Source organism: Erythrolamprus reginae, chromosome Z, assembly GCF_031021105.1.
Source record: "Erythrolamprus reginae isolate rEryReg1 chromosome Z, rEryReg1.hap1, whole genome shotgun sequence".
NCBI lineage: Eukaryota > Metazoa > Chordata > Lepidosauria > Squamata > Dipsadidae > Erythrolamprus > Erythrolamprus reginae.
Window position 1 is genome coordinate 121,457,706 of NC_091963.1, and position 16,090 is coordinate 121,473,795.

At 36.3% G+C, this 16,090-nt stretch overlaps 3 protein-coding genes across 3 annotated transcripts; 1 reads left to right on the forward strand and 2 right to left on the reverse strand.

Moving 5' to 3' along the window:
• Window positions 1–249: 249 nt before the first annotated feature.
• LOC139153922 (olfactory receptor 10A7-like) lies at window positions 250–1,209 on the reverse strand. Its single transcript, XM_070728345.1, has one exon. It carries the CDS (start codon window positions 1,207–1,209, stop codon window positions 250–252), a length of 960 nt encoding a protein of 319 aa, XP_070584446.1.
• A 2,311-nt stretch (window positions 1,210–3,520) lies between these two features.
• Window positions 3,521–6,514, reverse strand: LOC139153923 (olfactory receptor 10A7-like). Its single transcript, XM_070728346.1, has 2 exons — window positions 5,580–6,514; window positions 3,521–3,566 (listed from the first exon to the last, which is right to left on the reverse strand). Exons 1-2 carry the CDS (start codon window positions 6,512–6,514, stop codon window positions 3,521–3,523), a joined length of 981 nt encoding a protein of 326 aa, XP_070584447.1.
• Window positions 6,515–12,960: 6,446 nt separating this feature from the next.
• LOC139153924 (olfactory receptor 11L1-like) lies at window positions 12,961–13,896 on the forward strand. The gene has a single exon (XM_070728347.1). The coding sequence runs from the start codon at window positions 12,961–12,963 to the stop codon at window positions 13,894–13,896; it is 936 nt and encodes a 311-aa protein (XP_070584448.1).
• Window positions 13,897–16,090: the final 2,194 nt, after the last annotated feature.

Below are 16,090 nucleotides of genomic sequence, written 5' to 3' on the forward strand. Positions count from 1 at the left end.
CCCCCTATATTTTTATAGTAAATAAAAGACTATTCAAAGTGTAATATATGACTTTTCTTGATGAGTTCATGAATTAGAACTATCCACTTGTACAATGCAGAAATTTATCCCAGAAATTATCTAAGGAACATTCCTGCTCCCTTTGTTGGTTTTTATTAATTGCATCAAGTATAAGACATAATTATTAGCTGCCAATGTGTCCTATGTTAGCTTATAATATCTAGTGACAACCCAATTTGATTTTCAGCATTAGTCTTTTAAATGAAGATTAACATATCTAGTCTTGCAAAATCTAAATAATAGTTTCTTCAAAGCCTCTTTGACATCCTTATTTCTCAAGGTGTATATTAGAGGGTTGAATAATGAAGGAAGGACTGTATATAACAAAGAAAAGAATTTACTAGGATTTTTCTTTTCTTCAGTTTCTGGCATCAAGTATACAACTGCTATTGCCCCATAAAAAAATGAGACAACAATCAAATGAGAAGAACAGGTGGAAAAAGCTTTTTGTCTCCCAGTCCTAGATGGAATTCTCAAAATGGTTCTCAGTATAAATGCATAAGACATGAAAGTCAATGTAAATGGAGGAAAAGTGAATGTATAAGCCAAGACTAAAACAGCATGTTTCATAAAAGTGGTATCACTGCAAGATAGCTTTATTAATGGCATGGTTTCACAAAAGAAATGGTCAATTTCATTGGGGCCACAGAACCAAAGCTGCAACATGAAGATCAAATATACAGATGTAAATACCATGCCATTGATCCAAGACCCAGCAGCCAGCTGGATGCAACGTGTAATTCTCATTGCAGTAGGATAATGCAGAGGTTTACATATGGCTAAAAATCGATCATAAGACATTACAGAGAGAAGATAGCATTCTGTACTACATAGGAAAGCAAAGAAATAGAGTTGTATGATACATCCTTTGAAAGAAATGGATTTTCTCCCTGTTAAAAGACTGTCCAACATCTTAGGCAAGATTGTAGAGCTGTACATCATTTCCAAACACGACAAATTTCCAAGGAATAAATACATGGGTGTATGCAAATGCCGATCCACAAGAATTAGAAGAACAGTGAGGAAATTGGCTACTATAGTAAATATGTAGATAATTAGAAAGGACTGGAAAAGGAACATCTGCATACCATGAAGCTCTCCAAATCCAAGAAGGATGACATGAGAGATGATAGTCTGATTACCCAGCATTGAAATTAACATTCTATGTATACTGGTCCAGAACAATCAATATACAGTACAAACTTATGAAAATTATGGAAATTGAAATTCAGAAACATTCATCATAATTTCAAGCAGTCAACAAGCTAAGTTCATCGTCTCACCAAAAATGTCTATATCCATTGAAAGCTATAACAAAGAAGCAAATAAATTAACAAATAAATAAATAAATAAATATTCCAATTTTACAAATTGCATAATATTTTTAATATTGTATTGCTATAAAATACTTGATTATAAGAAAAGTGTGTATTAAAGCTAAGATGATACCAAATATTATTTGGAACTGAATAAAATAGGTCATGAAATGCTCCTTGTTCATATTCTGGAAAATGCATCATTGCATAGCATAGCATAACATAGCTTAGAAGAATAGAATAGAATAGAATAGAATAGAAAGGTAGACAGACAGACAGACAGACAGACAGACAGACAGACAGACAGACAGACAGGAATGGAATAGCATTCCAATAGCAGAATAGAATAGAATGACAGGCAGTCAGGGAGGCAGGGAGGCAGGCAAGGCAGACAGTCAGACAGTCAGACAGACAGACAGACAGACAGACAGACAGACAGACTTACAGGCAGACAGACAGAGAGGCAGGCAGGCAGGTAGGCAGGCAGATGGAATGGAATAGCATAATAGCATAGCATAGAATTATAAAATAGGATTATATAGTAGGATAATAGAATAGGAAAAAAATATTGATTGACTAACTTACAAACAGATGAAGATGTTTCACTGTGAATTAATATTGAATATCTTAAAGAGGTGATTGATTATAGCATGCCTATAGTTGAAAATTGAAATTGTGCAGAACATCGGAGGATTGTATACTACAGTTATAAATAGAGGAAAAATCAGGTTTTTAAAGTCTCCCTTTGGTGATTAATTTGTAGGTTGTAGTTAATCAGGTAAACAACTATTGTGAAATACATGTTGGTAATTAGTTTTAAATTGTTGCCTGAAGTAATGTGAAAACATTTAGGCTAAATTTAAATTTAGATTGAATGTACCATTATTCAATGGAATATCTGAAGAAGAGGACATTGGGGATAAATTTATTTGTTTCTCTAATATATATTATTCCAAATTGGATATCTTGGCAAATCAGTTGAATTAAAAAAAAATCCCTGTTGTTTGTTTGTTTATTTGTTCATTCATTCATTCATTTGGATTTATATGCACCCATCCCCACCCATTTATCATTTTTGTATGATGTCCAACTCCCAGAGGATTTTGGGTGGCTTCTAAAGAATTAAAAACAATGCAATTGTTTTGTATAAAAACAATATATAAAAACAATATAAAAACAGTATAGAAACAGTATAAGCATTAATAAACCCAGCCAACATTCATACTCTCAATCACTCAATCATTGAGTCATTCCATTCCACTCAGTCATTCCATTCACTCAACAATCGCAGGCCTGCCGGAAGAGCCAAGTCTTGATGGTTTTATGGAAGGCAGGTAAGATGGAAATAATGTGAATCTCTAGCAGCAGTTGGTTCGATAGAGTCAGAGCCCCCACAGAGAAGGCCCTTCCCCATGGGTCCACCAGTTGATATTCTTTGGCTGATGGGACTCAGAGAAGGCTGCTCCTGTGGGCTCTTATCAACCACTGAGAAGTATCAGAAGAAGGCAGTCTTGAAGATAGTCTGGCACTGAGCCATATAGGACGTTATAGGTGATAACCAACACCTTGAACTGTGTTCAGAGACTGACCAGCAACCAATGCAACTTGTGTGGAGTACACCCATAATGGCTTCTGCAGCTGCATTTTGTACTAGTTGTAGTCTCCGAACGCTTTTCAAGGGTAGTCCCATGTAGAGCGCAATGCAGTAGTTGAGGTGAGAAGTGACAAGAGCATGAGAGACTGTGCAGAGTGCCTCCTGATCCAGATAGGGCCGCAACTGGTACAGAAGGCAAACCTGTGCAAAAGTCTCCCTAGCCAGAGCTTAGAGATGTTGATCAAGGCTCAGCTGTGGATCTAGGAGGACACCCAGATTGCAAGCCTTATCAGAAGGGATCAGTGTTATCCTCCCCTCCAGGACTCGAGATGGACAGATGTAATAGTCAGTCCTTTGGAGGCACCACCCACAGCCATTCAATCTTGTTTGGGTCGAGCTTGAGTCAACAGGTTCCAGACACCGGCACATCACTTCTACCGCTTCGCTGAACTGGCATAGTGTGGAGATGCCATGCCAGTAAATGATCTTACCCAGTGATTTCATGTAGATATTAAATAAGTGATGACTGACCCCTGCACAAAGAAGAGGTCTAGGGGTCGACCTCTGTCCTCCTACTAATACCGGCTACAAATGACCATAGAGGCAGGAAGAGAAGCACCATAAAATGGTGCCTCCCACACCCAACCTCTTTAGTTGCAGAAGGATATCATGGTCAATAGAATCAAAAACTGCTGAGAAGTCAAGAAGCACCACGATAGAGGAGTGCTCTCTATCACAGGCTCACCAGACGTCATACATCAGTGCGGCCAATGCAATTTAACTGTAGCTGGACCTGAAGCCTGATTGAAATGGGTCTAGATGATCTGCTTCATCCAATGACCTCAGGAACTGGAGTGCCACCACTTTTTCTACAACCTTACCCACAAAGGGCAGGAAACTGGATGATAATTGTTCAGTATGCCAGGGTCCAGGGAGGGCTTCTTGAGGAGGGACCTCACCACAGTCTCCTTAAGTGACTATGGGAAAGATCCCTCTCTCAAAAAAGCATTGAGCACCACCTGGACCCAGCCTCGGGTCACCTCCCTGCTGGCCAAGTCCAGCCAGGAGGAACACAAATCCAGCAAGCAAGTGGAGGCACTCATAATTCCCATTGCCTTGTCCACTCCCTCAGGGGTCACAGACTCAAACTTGTCCCACATAATAGGACTCAGACCTTCCCCTATCAACTCAGTTGACACTGCCCAATCGGAGTCCAGGTCCATTCAGATCTGAGCAATTTTATCCACCAGAAACTGAACAAATTCCTCAGATCAACCCTGAAGGGGCTCCCCCACTCCCTCCACATCAAAAAGGGAGTGGGTCACTGAAAGAGGGTGGCTGGGCATGAATCTGCAGATACAATAAGAGTGGAAAGATGTGCACATTTCCCCTCTGTATTGCCACTAGATAAGTCCTAAAAAATTTAAAAACACACCACTTAGAATATTCGGATAAATGGTAATCAACTGAGTCAAGAGACTATAGGAAAGCAAATTACTAGGCTTTATTACAATTCAAAATACTTCAATCACTAAAAATAAGTAATAAAACCATCCGTTATATGGATGGTAGACAGAAAACATTCAAAATACAAAGGAATAAACAGCTTTATTGATGCAGGTTTACTGGTAAAAAGCAATAATCTCAGGAACCACTCTATTGTCACATAACATTTTGAGCTTCTTCCATTTAAGTTCAAAATATTGTGAACTCTACAAGTGAAATACTGTATTTCAAACCATGATCCAAAATGCAGGTGGTAGTTTCAGTAGTTTTCCTGTCCCTGCAGCTATCCTATGCCATTTAATGTTACTTCACAACAGCAATCACTAAAATAGCTTCCAATTTCTCTTCAAATCTCACTTGTGTCTATTTCTGGCAGAAAAAGAATATATGGAAGTAAGCCTTTAAAATAAGCCTTCTCACTTGCCAACTTCTTTAATGACGTGTATCAAACAGATAACCAAACTAAAAGCATATTTAATTAATAGTGGGTGCACACATTGTCATTTTTGTTCAACTTTGTATTATATGTATGCATATACATTGCTACAAAGCAATGCATATACATTGCTACAAAGCAATGCAAAAGCCCCAATCATAATATTTATAGAAAAAGGGTTAATGTGTCTTCCATAAACAGGCATTTTAGTAACAGTTTTCTTACATATTTTCTTGGTTTCTGCAGAAAGACTTATTGTGGTATTGCCACTTCCTTCACTGTTAATAATCATTGTAAGGTTGACAATTTTTATGGCATCTTTACGCAATAGTAGCAGCAACACAAGAAAGCTAAATGCAGGATAATCCAAATCTTTTTTCTCTGTACAACCAGACAGGAAAGAGCAGTGATTCCCCTTTTTCAAAACTTTTTTTTAAAAATCTTTTTTTCTTACTTTTAATTTTTGAATAGTATCTTTGTAAGTTAGCACTATTTATATGACAATAAGCCCTATAGAGTTCAATAAAATTTACCAGTAATTAAGCATATATCATTGCATAAATTGTTCAGTTGAATGGGGCTTCTATACTTGACCATAGATCAGCTGACCATGAAGAACGGCAATCGCTTATGTTTTTTGTCTTTAAGTCAAAATATATTTTTCCAAAATTGTTGTAATAGCTTATTCAGGGCTTCTTTGACATCTCTATTTCTTAGACTATATATCAGGGGGTTGAAAAAGGGTGGAAAGACAGTATAGAAAACCGAAAATATTTTACTGAGGTTTTTCATGCCTTTTCTTTGTGGCATCAAGTATGTGATGAATAGTGTCCCATAAAAAAGAGAGACAACAATCAAGTGAGAAGAACAGGTGGAAAAGGCCTTTTGCCTTCCGGTACTGGATGGGATTCTAAAAATGGTATTAATGATACTTGCATAAGATACTACAGTCAAAATAAAAGGGAGAAAAGTCAATATAAAAGTGATAAATACACTGACATATTTCACAAGAGTTGTATCACTGCATGAGAGCCCTATTAATGGCAGTGATTCACAAAAGAAATGATCTATTTCATTAGGACCACAAAACCAAAGTGTTGACATTACGACTGAGTATATAGAAGTTAATGCCATGCTACTGATCCAAGAGCCAGCTGCTAACTGAATACAAACCGTGCTTTTCATTGATGTTGCATAATGTAAGGGTCTGCATATGGCTAGGAAGCGATCATAAGACATTACAGAAAGGAGACAACATTCTGTGCTAGCTAAGAAACCAAAGAAATATAGTTGTGTCATGCATCCTTTGAGAGAGATGAATTTGTCCCCTGTCAAGAGACTGATCAACGTGTTGGGGAGGATAGTAGTACTATAAATTATTTCCAAACAGGATAAATTTCCGAGAAAGAAATACATAGGTGTGTGTAGATGCAGATCAGTCAATATCAGAAAAATGGTGAGAAAATTTGCCATAATAGTAAAAATGTAGACAACCAAGAATACGAGGAATAAAACGATCTGAATATCATGTAATTCTTCAAAACCTAGAAGAAGGAAACCAGTGATGGAAGCAGTTGTGTTTCCCTGTACTGTCTTTCTCATTATACATCAATAGTGATGGTATCAGCAGTTCTGAAAAACAGATTGAACTTATGATATTTTATAATAAAAAATATAATATATTTGATGAGATACCACTGTGTTATTCTATCAACAACCATGGGAGTGAGTTTTTTCAGTACTGCAATTAAAAATAAGTCAGATAAAAATATTTTAATTATAATATACAAACAAGCTAATCTTATAGTATGAGTTTGTATCACTATGGCGAACACTTGGACATTTCTTGGAACTCTAATCTTTGTTCCAGCTTGCATCCAATTGTATTTTTTACTAGTTTTACTAGACCTAATAGTTACAAGCAAATTAGGTTTGGTGTCATACGTCCAAAGTTTTTGTTTTTTAAATTACCACATTTTGGAGTATAAGACGCACCTGCCTCTGCCTCCTAGCAATTTTCCTCCCAGGAAACAGCAAACAGTGTATTTCTGTGTATGTGTGCCTGACCCATAGAAATAGCAAAGAATTAGAGAAATGTACATTATGGCAGTATATTAATGCCAGAAGGTTGCTTAAATGTAGTCAAACCAACTCTTCACAATTATTTAAATAGATCTACTCCAAACATTACAAGTCAGGATTTAACTCGGCTACCTTATCTTAATACTAAAACAGGACACTGTTACATTTCAGACAATACTTGCAGAGAGGCTGTTAAAATTGATGTGGTTTTCTGGAAGTATATATTATTCTCTGCTATTTAAAAGAAAATACAAAAGCACCGGGCCTCTTTAGCTCAAACATTTATTTTTTAAAAGCTTCTTCATTTTGTTAAATGGTCTAGAATAATAAAGCAGACTTATTTTTATTATAAGTCTAAATTTGAACATTCTACAGACATTTATAATTATTGACATCTCCTTGAATCCAGTTTCAGCAGTCTGATTAGCATAAGAAAATAAAATTCTGCCTATGCTTCTACCTCCCAGTAATTTGTCTCCTTGCAGCTTTAATTTCATTTCAATTTTAGCATGTGGCCTGCCTGCCTCAATCAGCTGAGGGTTGGGAAGCTGATAATCAGTTGCTCGGCTTAACAGGCTCTGTTCTGTTTACCGCAAGGAGGTAAATTGCTGGGAGGCAGAGGCCAAAGTAAAGTGCTGGGGGGCAGAAGCCAAATTGCTGAAAGGCAGAGGCCAAAGGGTGAGGATGGCTATATTCAGTGTATAAGACTCAGGTTTTCACCCTCTTTTGGCGGAGGATATGTTAAAAAGGTGTGTCTTATACTCAAAAAAATATGATATATTTACCACAAAATAGAAAGGTTCCTCTTAACTCTTAAAAGTATATAAAGCACAAGGAACATATAATATAACCCTAAAGAGAAATGATGGAGAAATGATATAGATGCATACATGCACACACACACATACACACACACACACACTTATAAATATACATATAAATAAACATTTAAAACATCCCATGGAGGCAGATAAAGCCAGTTCTATCCTAAATCTTCAATTTTTTAATTTAAAATAACTTTAAGTGTTATTATTTTTATTGAATGAGAATAAAATACTCACAATTTCTGGGATAAATCCATTTTATCAAGTTAGCAAATTTGTGTTCCACTTTGGACTAAATAAGAATATCTGTTTTGATTCAGTGCTCTGAATATCCTGGATGTGATTGACATAGTAGCAGTGAAACATAGTGAGTATAGAGACATCATAGTAGTGTTCCAATATTTGAAGGCTTTTACAAAGATGATATGTGTGGGCCTGTCAAACTATTTTACAAGAAAAAAAATAACCAGCTGCAACTAATCAAAGAGAGAAGCAACTTAGACTAAGGAGGAATTTCCTAACAGTGAGAATAACTAATGGAATAACTTGCCTTCAGAAGTTGTGGGTGGAGTAAGAGCAGTGGATTGCCTCCGGTTCGGCCCAATTCTGTAAACCGGTAGCAGTGGCAGGATGATCTGCCCACCCACCCGGAATACTCGACCTACCCACCCAGGACACTTCTGCACATGCGCAAGCATGCACACAAACCAGTAATAATGGGTTTTAGAATCCACTACTGTTTAGAAATTCATTTGTCTCAAAGTGTGAAACTCATTACCGGACTCTGTGGTGTCAACCCCCAACATTTTTCCCTTAGACTATCCACGATTGACTTTTTCAGGTTCCTAAGAGGTCAGTAAGGGGTGTGCATAAGTGCACTAGTGTGCCTCCCGTCTCCTGTCCAATTGTCTCTCCTATATCTCCTATATCTTTTCTTATATTCATATATCTCTCCCTCTTTTCTTCATCGACGTATTTTATTCTCATATCTCTCCTTCTATCCTTTCCTTGATATATTTTGCTACATGCATATTCTCTTCAAAATAAATAAATAAATAAATAAATAAATTAATTAATTAATTTGTATAGACTTGAGCAGGGTCTTGGATTAAAAGACCTCCAGGGTCCCTTCCAACTTTATATTCATGTTTCTGTGTGTGTATAATTCTTGACATTATATTCCTTTGAATTCTGGTTTTATTTCACACAAATTCAAATAACTTTGGGAGTGAATTTAGCAGCACCAAGGTTTAAAAAGGGTAGTATGCCTTATTTCAGGTAGAAAGATACAATAATCAAAGTTTGAAATTATCTTCTGAAAAATTAATTGACTTTAAGTTAGCTTCATATTTTATATTATTTTTTTCTCCGCATAGCCATATATCTTTATCTTTACAAACTTGAGAAAAATTCTTTGAAGCACACTCTATTTTTCACAAAGAAAATAAAACACTGTGAAATTGAATGAATAGGAGATATTGGAAGAGAAATGAGAATTTACCAAGTGATGCAGCAAAATGTAGATGATGCACCAAGAGATGTATGATGGTATTCCACATAGGTTGCCACCATGTCTGGTCTGCAACTGGGTGAAAGTTTCTTCTGCCTAAATTAAGAGATATCTCTTGAATCAGCTCATATATTTCAATTTCTAATCTGGCATTTCATCCTACCAAAGCATACATAGCCATACCTTTTGCAAACATTGAGATTACATTCAAATAGGCAAGTCTTCTCTTCCTCTCTCACTTACTTTCCCTTTCCCAATTATTTCAACTTTTAATAGGGGAAGATCTCTCTCCCTCTATTGTAATCAGTGATGCTTAAAGCTGCTGGCAATTTTAATGAGATCCTATGAGTAAACATTAGTTTAAGTTCTTAATGCTTGTAGCACTATAGTGCTACAAGCATTAAGAACTTAAACTAATAACCCACATATTTTGGACAATATTTTTCCTTGGGGAAAAATGAACAACCTTATATTATAATAGTTACATCATAATCAATTATTGAACATAGTCCAAAGGCAAATTAAATAAGGATTTAGGACTGTCTTTTCTCCATTCCTGCCATATTTTATAAAGTTCTAAGATTATTTATTGTATATATAAAACGTACATAACTGATAATTAAAAGAAATACCTCCATTGCAGGTAACTGAAGAAAGAAGCTATGTAGAATTCAACTGCTGCATATTTGCACATATATTACAGATTATTATACACATCATATTTTTCTTTCATTGATCTTTGGGTGTCTTTTAGGAAGAAAAAATGCCTAACCTACTTGGTTTGTCTTTCATTTTATTGCCTTTGCTGAATGTCTAACTTCTAGAGTTAAATCTCAGGAGAGCCTAATTATGAAACAAAAATAAACTTATTTAAATTAGTTCTGAATGAGTTCAAATGAATCTAGAATTAATAGTAATTATAATCTAAATTATATAACATAAAAAGCTCAGGTAATTTATTGCAGCAGAGGCGGAGTAACAACATGGACACAGACAGCTGGATTTAAACTGGGTCATTTTAATTAATTAAATTTGTATAATTTATTCATTAAATTAGCATAAATTTAACTAAAACCTAACAAGGACCCGCAGGGTCAAACAATTACATCTGGGGCGGAAAATGACATCAGAAAAACTTCCAGGGCAACTTATGGGCATAGCTCCATGCTGATCCAGGTGAAGGGCCCCGCCCTCACCTGGATCCCAGCCATGCACCTGCATGTGGGAGGTCTCGTTGTCTAACCCATACAAGGGGATAGAAATGGGCGGGACCCAAAGACAGGTTCCCCCCAATTGCTCAGATCGGACTAGGCACCATGAGCCATTGGAGAGAACCTGTCAATCATCCCCAAAGATGCCCAACAAAGAACACACAGTTGCTAAACACCACCCAGTTTTCCGCCCCTAACCTGCCTACCCAAATGACCAAAGGTAAGCCAATTAGCCTAACAGGGGCAAAGCACCCCCTAACTGCCTATCCGTCACCCCAGTGTGGAATAGGCGAAAAAACGGTCGCAGAGAAAATACCGAGACTGCCAAAAATTCCTATTCGGCCCCCTATGGGCAACCCACAGTGGCACACTGGAGTATAGGGAGGGCGGGTGGGTGTTCACTGCTCGTCGTCATCAGGGCGAAAAGGAGGCCCCAAGCCTGCACAGCCCCTTTTATAGGGCTGGCATGCTCCGCCCCCCAACGACGTCATCGGCATAGGCCAATGCACCAAAAATGGCCAGGATCTCGCAAAATCTCACGAGATTCCGGCCTTCAAAATGGCGGCTGCACCGAGGGCCATGTCTCCCTGGCCCTGAGGCAAATCCGGGCCGGGGATCAGTCACCGGCCGCGCAATTTCATTTAGACTGTATTTTATTCCAACTTCATTTTAAATAATCTTTTATACCAATTTCATTTTAAATGGTATTTTATCAAATTCCATTTTAAATAGTAATAATTTGTTCCTGGAACTTTGCACTTTAATATAGTCCAAGGGCTAATTAATAAAGGATCTTGTCATTTCATATCATTAAAAAAAGTATCTTCTATTGGAAAACATTGGAACAAGTCCAATAGACTCAGCCTGAAATTTATTATATTTAGATTATTATTAATCTCACATTTTCTAAGCAAGATTAAATATCAATATAATTTAGTGAATAATAAAAAAGGAAAAACTTTCAAGCATTATTTTAAATTGAATAAAATGCAAATTATGTATTTGATATTATTGACGGGGGGAAAGTTGGGAAAGTTCTTTTATTCAGACATTTTCTGCATGTCAACATTCAACTCCATGTTTATATTTTTTTTCACTGATTACAGCTAATAATTATCTCTATAGCCTTCTTTGAGAATATGTCTCATGTGATGCCAACTATTTTTACTAAAGTCAAATGCTTCCCAAAGGGAGATGATTTTTTTGGTATGGTACAAGATGTCAACAAATGAATGAGGAGTAGATATCTTCCTTTTTGCATGAATATGAAAGTACTTGGTATAAATCTATACCAAGTATTTTCATATTCATGCAAAAAGGAAGATATTGTATAATTTATTTCCTGGATTATTGGTAATATCAGTGAATATTTTATTTTATTATCAGTTATATCATATTATTTTATTATCAGTTATAAATCAACTATTGTTTTAAAATGCTTTACTAAAAATATTGAATTGTTGAAAAGTATCTTAAATTTTTCATGTGAATGAGATTTAAAGTGGTTATGATCAGATAAAATATAAATTTCATTTATAAATCTTATAAATCTTGCAATATCTAAAAATAGATATTAAAAATTAACACTGTCAGTAATAACAGGCGAGAGATATATATTTATTTGGCAGGATGAAATAAAGACTGTGGAGAAAAAGGAGAACGGGCAACAGTGGATCATTTTACAATCATCTTATGCTAAAATTAAGGGTACTCATAATTTAATTAGTTTATGAATTGAATTTTGGAAGAAAAAAATTACTCAATGAGAAAAACAGAATCTTCTTTTGTTATTGGCATCCTATATCCAGTGAAGGGCTACTAAATTTTGTACTACCACACTGTGGGCATGGCTTATGCAGGACACCCTGCATTTTATTTCAATATGTTTCAGTGCAAATTGGGTGCTCTGGGGTGCAGCTCCATTTTTGCTATCCCACTGCGTTCACCACCACCACCCGTCCGGGCAGCAGCCCACCTCTGCCTATATCCTGAAATATATTTATTTTATTTATTTAATGTACCCATTAGTTCTTTCAAAAGTTATTTATATATTTATTTGAAATAATTTCAAAATAGCATAAGAAATTGGATTTATCTTTGAAATCATTTAAAACAGGGGTGAAATACTCCTAGTTTGGGCATGCATCCTGGTGGTCAGAGATTCGGTAGCGACAATAGTGTGAGGCTTAGTCCACCTGCTCAAATGCTGCCATTTGGGTTCTTTTACCCTTTGCACATGCACAGAATTAGGATGGTCATGTGCCATTCTGAAAATAAAGTTTCAAATATATTTTACAGACCAATTTCTTTTTAAAAATGTGAGCAAATATTTAACAGATACTTCTGGAAATATAGACGTCACTAAACAATCTCATGTTTAATAATTATTTCAGGAACCAACATTAGCTTATAAGAATCATAATGTGGACAAATCAGACAGAAATCACAGAATTTATTCTTCTTGGATTTGGAGAATTTTATCACATGCAGATCTTTCTGTTTTTATTTTTTCTGGTAATATATATTATGACGATGGCTGCCAATATTATTGCTATTCTTCTTATTGTGAATGATCAACGTTTACATACCCCTATGTATTTATTTTTGGGAAATTTGTCCTGCTTGGAGATTTTCTACAGCTCAACCATCCTGCCCAGAATTCTAGCTAGTCTTCTGACCGGGGACAAGAAAATATCTGTTTCTGGTTGTATTACTCAGCTATATTTCTTTGCATTTCTAGTTAGTGCAGAGTGCTACCTCCTCTCTGTGATGTCATTTGACAGATATTTAGCAGTCTGCAAGCCTCTCCAATATACAACAATTATGAATGTGAGAGTTTGTGTTCAATTAGTTCTTGCCTCTTGGTTGAATAGCATGATATTTACCTCTATATTTTTAGGTATGGTCATAAAAATACAATTCTGTGGTCCACATGAAATTGATCACTTCTATTGTGATTCCCTCCCATTGGTAAAACTTTCTTGCAATCACATCAACCTTGTGAAAAATGTCACAATAATAGTTTCATTCATCTTTACTTTTCCTCCTTTTGTGTTGACACTGACATCTTATGCGTATATTATTATTACCATCCTGAAAATTCCAACCACCACTGGGAGACGAAAGACTTTTGGTACCTGTTCTTCTCATCTGCTTGTTGTCTCTATTTTCTATGGAGCATTAATAGTTGTATATCTAATACCAAAAACTGAAACCATAAACCTAAATAAACTAGCTTCACTCCTTTACACAGTTCTTCCACCCATAGCTAACCCCCTCATATATAGCCTGAGAAACAAAGATGTCAAAGAATCCATGAAAAAGTTGGTAGCAAATATTCTGAAAATCCATTTGTAAATTGGAGACTGAAGTTTAAGTAGATTATTTCCTTTAATTGTTAAAGAAACAGAAAACAAATAAACGAATTTATGAATTTATTATTATAATGTATTATTATTCCATTATTATATGAATAATTATACAAATGACACTGTACAAAATATTTTACTTCTCAAAATTGTCTTGGGGGAAGCAAAATGTACAATCTTTCTCAGCTCAGAGTTTCATGTGGCCATTGAATGATTGAATGCTAGATTGTATTCCAGCAAAAATAAGAAGACAATGTTAAAAACAGAAAAGGACGATGGAAAATGTTTTATTTGGTTTTATTATTAATAAATACTAATGATATTTATTATTTAATTATTATTAAATATGTATTAATTCATTTAAACTATAATAAAATTTTAAAGTAAATTAAACACAACTAATTATTTCCTGAATATTTAATAATATTGTAATTCTGTTTCATTAAATATTATGTTTCAGTGATTTAAGTATTAATAAAGTTCATATTAATTTTAACCATCTGAAATTCTCAAGTCTTTCCTTTTCCACTTGTCAGTATTCCTTTTATTGGCTTTGACATTTTATGGATAAGGTTATAGAATTTATAATTTATATATTCCTCTAGATAACCTTTGTTAGAAAAGTTTCTATCAAATTTTTGACCAAATATTTATGAAATAAATATGGCACTTAAAAATTCCATGAAGTACATAAAATATGAAGTACATAAATTTCAAGAAAAATATATATGATGGACATTTATAAAAAAATAATTTACAATTTTAATATCAAACTGATTATGAAAATAAATGTAAAACAAGTGGTCTTTCTGCTGCAATTTGTGCAGAATACATTAGTTTGAACTATTACGCCTAAATAACTTCCTTCCTATCCAAGTTGCACTGGTTATCATTAGACTTTCAAATGCAATTGAAGTTGCATAGGACCTAGTTATATAAGGAACTACAGTAGTACCTCGTGATATGAACCCCTCGTCTTACGAACTTTTCGAGATACGAACACGTGGTTCTGAATTTTTTTGCCTCTTCTTACAAACTTCTTTTGCCTTACAAACCCGCCGCCGCGAACACCGAACCCGGAAGTTTGGCAAAAGTTCGGGTTTGGGTTCGGGAGACCGCTGAGAAGTGCTGCCGCCCAGCTGTCACCTTCCGAAACAGCTGGGGGGCTTTTCGGCATTCTCCCAAATGTTGAACCCAGACGTTCAGCAAAAGTTCAAGTTCAGTGTTCAGGTTTGGGAGAACACCAAGAAGTGCCACTGCCTGGCTGTCACCTTCGCAGAAGAGCCATGGAGCTGTCGGCCAGTCGGGAGGCTCAAACAGAGATGGAGATTCCCAATAGGGAATTCCAGGGGCAGAGCTTTGACGTCATGGAGATGTCTTTTCTGACCGGCCGAAATGTGGACTCCAGTGACATCAAAGCGCCGCCCCTGGAATTCCCTATTGGGATTCCCCACCTCCGTTTGAGCCTCCCGACCGGCCGACAGCTCCACGGTTCTTCTGGCAAGGTGGCGCTTCTCGGCGTTCTCCTGAACCTGAATGCTGAACGCGATCTTTTGCTGAACTTCCAGGTCCAGCGTTCAGGAGAACGCCAAGAAGCCCCCTGGCTGTTTCAGAAGGTGACAGCTGGGCGGTGGCACTTCTCGGCATTCTCCGGAACCCGAACCCAAACTTTTGCCGAACTTTTTGGGTCCAGTGTTCGGGAGAACAACGAGAAGCACCCGGATATTTCAAAAGGTGAGAGCCGGGCGGCAACGGCCAGTGGAGCTCTGTTTTTGCGGGGGTTTGCTTGCACGCATTAATCAGGTTTACATTGTTTCCTATGGGAAACATTGTTTTGTCTTACGAACTTTTCACCTTACGAACCTCCTCCCGGAACCAATTAAGTTTGTAAGATGAGGTATCACTATATTTATCTTTCAGTGGTTTTTTGTCCATTTGTTATATAATTATTTTGAAATGCTTAGGCTTTCATTGATTGAATAGTGTCTTCAAGCGTGACTCAGAAATTATTCTTTTTCTGCCATAGCACATGACTCTGGAACAAAGATTCAGACTGTCCAAGGTTTATTTAATTTAATATCCCAAGGAAAGTTAGGCTGTACAGCATGAGGATTAAACTTGACACATCATGTTGCTGTTACATGACAGCCTCATGATATTATGGGGCTGGGGTGAGCATGGCC

Excerpts from the sequence above, each read along its gene's own strand:
- LOC139153924 (XM_070728347.1), top strand. The coding sequence starts at position 12,961 with ATGTGGACAAATCAGACAGAAATCACAGAATTTATTCTTCTTGGATTT.
- LOC139153923 (XM_070728346.1), bottom strand. The coding sequence starts at position 6,514 with ATGAGAAAGACAGTACAGGGAAACACAACTGCTTCCATCACTGGTTTC. Across the intron at positions 3,567-5,579 it reads AATAAGCTATTACAACAATT|GTCATTTGTAGCCGGTATTA; the intron begins TTGGAAAAATAT and ends CCTGCCTCTATG.
- LOC139153922 (XM_070728345.1), bottom strand. The coding sequence starts at position 1,209 with ATGCTGGGTAATCAGACTATCATCTCTCATGTCATCCTTCTTGGATTT.